At 40.1% G+C, this 7,216-nt stretch overlaps 1 protein-coding gene across 1 annotated transcript; it reads right to left on the bottom strand.

The window, feature by feature from the left end:
• Positions 1-1,603: 1,603 nt before the first annotated feature.
• LOC116201050 lies at positions 1,604-4,813 on the bottom strand. Its single transcript, XM_031532121.1, has 3 exons — positions 4,019-4,813; positions 2,706-3,484; positions 1,604-2,074 (listed from the first exon to the last, which is right to left on the bottom strand). Exons 1-3 carry the CDS (start codon positions 4,754-4,756, stop codon positions 1,882-1,884), a joined length of 1,710 nt encoding a protein of 569 aa, XP_031387981.1. The 5' UTR covers positions 4,757-4,813; the 3' UTR covers positions 1,604-1,881.
• Positions 4,814-7,216: the final 2,403 nt, after the last annotated feature.

Below are 7,216 nucleotides of genomic sequence, written 5' to 3'. Positions count from 1 at the left end.
TTTACAACAGTCCTCAAAGACTTAGACGGTGTTTGTTTTACTTAAAATAGTGCTGAAAATCTAATATTCAAATAAAAGAAGTGTTTAATTGATTAAGTGAAAAGTATTTGATTGGGTAATATTAATAAGGGCTAAAATTACATTCAGATTATTTTCACTTTTGCTTACATTTTTTTTAATTTAAAAAATTACTAAAAATTGAAAATTACATAAGAAAAAGGATCAAAGGGTTTTCGACCGGAAAGGAAGGGAACAGTGGTAGCTATGATCCCGGCCACCACCACCCAAAGTGAGGTCGCTGACGGATTGCCGGCGACCTCGCCTGAGCGGTGATGGCCAGGCTCGGGAATTCTGGATCGAGCTCCCTCATTTTGATGAGAGAGAAAGTGTAGATCGGAGGCCCCATCGCGCCAAATGAGGGACTAATTCTGGATCGAGCTCCCTCATTTTGATGAGAGAGAAAGTGTAGATCGGAGGCCCCATCGCGCCAATTTCGCGTCCCTCATGGTATGTTGTCAAACAAATAGAAAATAATGGTTGTGAGAGAGGTCATAAATGATGTTTACATTTAATCTTATTGTAGGTGGCAATGGAAGGGCCCACTTATAGATGCACTTGCAAGCCAATTTGACAGACCACTTGCCCCACCCGATAGTGCTCATATGAAGAGCTTTCCATAGGGGAGACAAGCATGGAATGAGAGACAAAAGAGGAGCGAGGAATAGAAAACAAAAGTCCAATCATCCATGTATGAGGAAAGGAATGTCAAGGGTCTTCTTCAAAAGTGCCCAATGTGTATTCACATTAATTCTTCCTATAATTCATGCTACTCTTACCAACATGTGTTTGTTCAATTAATATAATTCTTAGCATCAACACTCTCTCTATTTGATTTCGAAGAGAGAGGGACTTCGGGCAGTAGTGGCTTTGAATTGGACCACCACCCCCCAAATGAGATCGTCGACGGCCTCTGTGCTCATTGACAATCCTGGCATGGACGGTGGTGGCCGAGATCGGAGCTGCGATTGCCTCCTTCGTCAATCGGCCCTTCCCCTCGTGCGCTCTCTCTTCCACCTTTCCCATGTTTAAAAAGGGACTGATTTGCAATTTTAAAAAGTTAGAGGGGCACAGCTACAAATAATAAAAAAGGGGTAGCTAAGCAAATCAACCAAAAAATGACGGAATTATTAAGTAAATACCCATTTATATAATGATTAAATGATTTTTTCACTTAAAAGTTAAATCTATTAAGTTAAGTCATTTTTTTATTGTCTTAAACAAACAAGCTAAATAAAATTAAGTGCTAAAAATTTAAATTGATCACTTAATTAACATTGTCAAAAACACAGTAAATTAAGATTGTGTTTGATAACACAAATTAATAATTTCATTCAACTTGTTGATAATCATAAAAAAATAACTCAATAGATTTACTTAAAAAAAAAAAGTACTGAATGATTAAGTGGGGACCTATCATTCGATTCATCCGATCCTGAGTTTCTCTCTGAGCTGTTTCCCTTTGCAGAACTGTGATCCCTCTGCTGCTCACCAGGGCATTATCTGGTCAAGACTATAGTTCCTATAGAAGGTTCAGAAACCGATCTGCAAAAGTCCTTTTCTGAAGCATATACAAAGAGAAAACATTGGGGCAACAAATGTTAAGCCAATATGTAACTTAGCCGCAAGTCCGATCCAAAAGATCAGAATCTTAGTCCAACAATATACAGGTGGCTCAAGGCATTGTCAAAACCAAAATATGACAATCTCAGTCCAAGAATATACAGTTGAACACAAGGCCATGTTATAAACAGAGAGCACATTAAAGGGCCACTTTGATATGAATAACCACCGCTAACTGCCGAAAGTGTCATTCCTTCTTTCCTAGAAGTAGGTCCTCGGGGCGAAATAAGGACCATCATCATCATCATCTTCGTCATCAGTCTCATCAGTGTAGTAATCGTCATCAGAATCCCTATCATGCCAGATATAGTCTTCCTCCCAAAGCGGGCAATGGCAAGTTGGTGTCTTGTTTCTCCACTCAGCTCCACAGTTGTAGCAGAACTCGTACCCACATCTGCAAAACCAATTGTAATGCAAATGTTTGGCATGACCAGGGTCGGGTAACAATTGGTAAGCCATAAAATTTTGGCCATCAACCATTTTCTCCACCTACTCATGACTGACTACATTTATTTTCATGATTTCCCAACTGAAATGAGGAAAAAATGGATTTGATGACTAATTCCTTTACCTCTTCTAAATGATGCTTTTGAGAAAACTGGAATATGTTTTCTATTTCTCTCGAAGAACCAAAGGGGACAAGGAAGAACACAAAAAACTTTTAGGACCATCTATCTTGTCAAGGCCAATTCAACGTATCATTTCCTTCTTAGGGAAGTCAATGTAACGGAGTAAAAAAAAAAAAAACTTTCCCTGGTTCTGAAACTAATCCTAGCCAAAACTCGAGATGCTATATGAAACACAGCTTCCACAAGAATCATAAAGGAAAAAGGAAAACAGTGCCTCTGGAGACTAACTCAATCATCATGAAATGCTCCATATGATTCATTGCAGATCAAGCAAATCAATCCAAGAAGATTGAGCAAAGTTTGCCAAATTTGTATCCAAATCTATGGCACCAGCATTATCGCTATGTTTTGCTAAATAAGGAAGAAATCAGATTAACGGGAGGAGTTAAAAAGTACCTGCAAGTCATATGGTAACAACCTTCAGAGAGTTCGATCAGATGGTTGCATTTAACGCACTGCCGCCAGAGATTTCTCTCAGCCAAGTGCCTGAGCCGCAAGACTTCTAAAGGAGGCAGAGGATGCCTTCTCCTGTATTCTTGGCACGTCATTTTATCATGCCAAGGCACCTTGCACTCGATGCAGAAGATTCCATTACACTTCAAGCACTTCCTTGCTTCCGATCTTTTCTCTCCACCAAGAGCATCTTTTGCATTCTCTAAGATTTCCCCCTTCGACATCAAAGCTGAGCATTTGGGATATGGGCAATACACCTTCTCTGAGGGAGGAATGGAAGCTTCTTTGATCCTCTGGGCCATCATCTCGATCAGCTTCGGAGTTAAGAATATACTGCAATTGCTAACAGCAAGCTCAGACTTACAGCCTTCTTGAGGGCATTTGGGCACAATCCCATGGAGCAATTTGACTTCCACGTGCTGTTTCATGCAAGAGAAGCAATATCTATGCAAGCAGGGATCGACTGAGAAAATCTGGGAAATGTTTTTGTCCTCTAAACAGATGACACACTCCTCTTGATTGTTGTCTTGGCCACATTGCGAAAAAGAGTCAGGCCTCGTGACTTGGGATATAATTGCTTCCCGAGCTAGCTTAAAGGCAAACTTAACATCATTTCGTGCCACCAATAGGGCATTACAGTACGTGAACTTTTTCTTTAGGACAAACACCTCATTGACCAATTCTGCTATTTTGCGCTGCTTTGCAGGCCACCTCCCAATAACCTACAGCCAAAAACAAGTCATAAGCTTTCTAATAATGCAAACATACTTCTCCATGTAGTTAAAATATTTTTCTAAATCAAACTCCTGCCTTCGCTGGAATAATTTGCAAACTTAGATGGTTCAGAGAAAGTATTAACGCCCAAATTTCCAAATCTGTCTTCTATTGAATTCGACTATATATCGTACAAACTAAGAATTCCCGCAGATTCTAGCTCTTTATTAAAGTGCAATAAATAACCCTGCAACTATCTGTGCTTACGGTTGCATAACACGAACTCCTCGGATCAATAATGCATTCAGATAGCAATTAATCGAAATAAAACAAATGGGACATAGACACATTGAAATCGTAACTCTACTAAGGCCACCAGACGCGAAGAAAGCTGTAACTTTTATGGCGTAATGCTTGAAATAGAAGGAGGGATGATGCTGCCCTGCTTAAAGTTCATTCCTTTTCTGCAGCTACTCGATGCTCTAAAGCAGATGAATTGAACCGAATGAACTTCGAAAATGCAAAATTAAGGCAATACTCACAAATTTGTAAAGAGGATGGTAATCGCAGAATAAAGTGATCCTCTTCAAGTCCAGAGCAAGAGCAGCATTGAGCCCCTCAATCAAAGCCCTAGCTTCAGCTCCGTGCCGGCTCCTCCCATTCCCGAACAGCGGCTTCCTCACTTCGAAGATCAAATTATCCCTCGGATCACAAATGGCGACCCCGATCCCCGACAGCACGGTAGCCTTTCCTTTAACACGCTCTTCGCTCACCAAACCCTTGAAGTACATCCTGAAAACGACGTCCGAGGCCACCGCGCCGCTGGAGCTTCCCTCGCCATAGGGCTTCTCGAAGCTGTCGCCCCACTCCTCCCACTCGTCCTCCGGGATGATGAGGATCTCTCGCGCGACGTTCTGGTCGTGGATCCTACGCTTGAGTTCCTCCTTTATCCGCCGCGTCTCGGTCTCGATGAGGGCGCGGTCTTTGATTTCCTGCTCGAAAGCGGAGAGCTCAGCGGACTGGAGCGATGGGAAGGAGACGGAGACATCTGTCTCGGGGGCGATCGGCGGCGGAGGAGGGGGAGGCGACGACGAAGAGGAAGAGGAAGAGGAAGAGGAAGCGGCGGAGGAGAGTACGACAGAGGCGGCAACGGCCTCCTCTAGCTGAAGGCGGAACGCAAGGTCCAGGTCAGACTCGAGGGTTTGGGCCGCCATAAGCTCACGCTGCTGCTCTGAGATGACGGTGGGTAGGTCGTTGTCGGCGGCGGAGGAGGAGGCCATTGGAGAGGGTTTTGTACATTTGACCGGTGCTCAGACCCATACTCCGGCCGGTTTAAACCATCTTTTACTGTGCGTTTAATTTAAGAGTTAAAATAATTTTAATTTTGATTGTGAAAAATGATAAATGTTGTGCAGTGTATTGACTTAAAATTAAAATAAAAAAATTTTGACTTGAGAAATGTATATTTTTATTGTGTAGTGGATTGAGTTAAAGTTAAAATTAAAATTTTTGTGGTTTTAAGTCGAAAACAAACTACCCATAAATTTTTTATTTTTTTTCCGGTAAGTCCGACCTGTTTTTGAATTTTGATTGGGTAAGCCGAGGGGGGGACCAACGAGTTGGGCCTACTAATTGGGCCTAGGCCCGATTATCGTATGAATAATGGGCCTCAACAAAGCTTAATGAGGCCTAACACTCAGGCCCGTCAGTTAATTATGGATCTTAGAAATTAGCAACTAATCATCATGTATAAGCCGAAACTTGATGTTACGACTGCTTTTGAAATTGCCTATGATTGATCTTATTATTAATTTTTTTTTCAGAAAAAAGATGTTCCTCGATTCCCAATCTCTCCACAAATCTCACCAACTTATAATCTCTCCGCAAAACTTCTCACTTTCTCCAAATTACATGAAGTTTCTTGTCTATTTTTTAACCACTTCACTCTTAAAAAATAACTATGACAATAATATTCTCTATCCAGCAATAATAATAATAATAATATGACTATAATATTTGTCCAACGATTTCTTCTCATCCCAATTTGTCAACGTTTCAATCATAACCGAGTTTGCACCAGACAAGCTAGTAGTTGTTCAGGTACAAGGTTACTATTATATATATATATATATATATATGTTATATAGATTTGATCCCTTTGATTTTCATATTTTGAACAAACAAATGATTGCAATAAATCGAAAGAAAATCGGACCATGTCTTGAAAACTTGTGTTGAAATGGTACGATAAAAAATGGATGCACTTTTATGATATTATTATTTCTATATTGTTCACTTCATTTCCATGTCATTTTACGACTACAAACAGATACTTTTGTTTCTCATCGAATTGATTGATCGATCCAGACGTGTTGGACACAGTAAATCATCCCATGAGACATCATTTTATAGACAAGTTCAATGCATTGAATTACGTCATAAGTCGTGAGTCATGACGTGTCCAAAGTAGTGTTTTAAGGGAATACGAATTGCTCGTGTTCCCGACCCTCTGAGTCCAACAAGACAAGTTCTCTAAAGTACTCCATCGGTATTGCTTATCGAGATTGAAGTCTTGCTCTTCTGCAAAGAAGATCGAGATGGATTTTTCGGGGAACGACTTTCGATGGACGCGATGTTCAGCCTCAAATTCCAATAGTATGGGAGGAAGAGTGACTCGAGGAGGGATTGCTAATATTACTTCGCCCATACGTCAACTATTGAAAGAGTGGTCAATAAATCATTTTCCAATTCGGTGATGTAATCGATAATGCTGCTTGATGGTGAGTCGCGACTGCTATGTCATCACAAAGACTTGGAGTTATTAGGCAAAGTTCGAAGCCCAGCCCATGTGCAATGTACGTACGGTTCAAGTCCACAAGACAAACATCCAATCTTGATAAGATGGTTACTGAAATTCCTTTTTTTTTTAATATTAAATTGAATAAATAAAAAAAATGTTGTCCAACCATTTGATGGCATGTCCTCCACTTCAGATTTAATTAATTAATCAAACTGCTCGAAAGACTTCCCATTTCCGGAGGGAGATGACTGCGGTACAATGATATATTTAGGGGGCTGCTACGCGGTTTTAGAATTCCATATCTCACAATGATTAATGGTTAGATCGAAAGGCATGTGAATTTTTTATACACTCGATCGATTTGATCAGTTCAAAAGATATATAATTGAAATTTCGAAGTAGCAATATAAATTATGAAGTGGGGGAAGATAGAGGGGGAGAGAAGTAACGTTACGAGAGATTTTAAGAAATGGAAGATCTATTAGACAAAGAGTTTATCGGAAACTATAAAATTTGCATTTGGCCTATAAGGAATTGAGTATGTCATCGATTAAGCTCAACTATAACCCAAGAACCGACTAGAAGTCGGGCCCAATTGCATGTTGAGAATATAACCATGAAGTAGCTTTCCTTTTTCCACGACTCCCAGCAACAAGTGATGCAGCCCATTTTTGGCTATCTCAAAATTGAATTCCGTGATATGAGCCACGTGAATGCATAAGTCATTCTAATATCATATAAATTTTCACTGGATCTATAAAGCAATTGAGTTTCTATCATACCCACAGCTCACATTGATATGTTATGGTATTCGATCTCTCATAAACTTATAGATTTATAATCGACATCCCGATACGTGATAACAAATTCTCAAACAGAAATTATGTATAAGAGAGGGTTTAGACGAGAACTTCATGAGGAAAATTTACTATCATCGAAA

This window comes from Punica granatum, chromosome 3, assembly GCF_007655135.1.
Source record: "Punica granatum isolate Tunisia-2019 chromosome 3, ASM765513v2, whole genome shotgun sequence".
Lineage (NCBI taxonomy): Eukaryota > Viridiplantae > Streptophyta > Magnoliopsida > Myrtales > Lythraceae > Punica > Punica granatum.
Note: the sequence above shows the minus strand (reverse complement) of the source record. Positions and strands in the feature narration are given on the sequence as shown.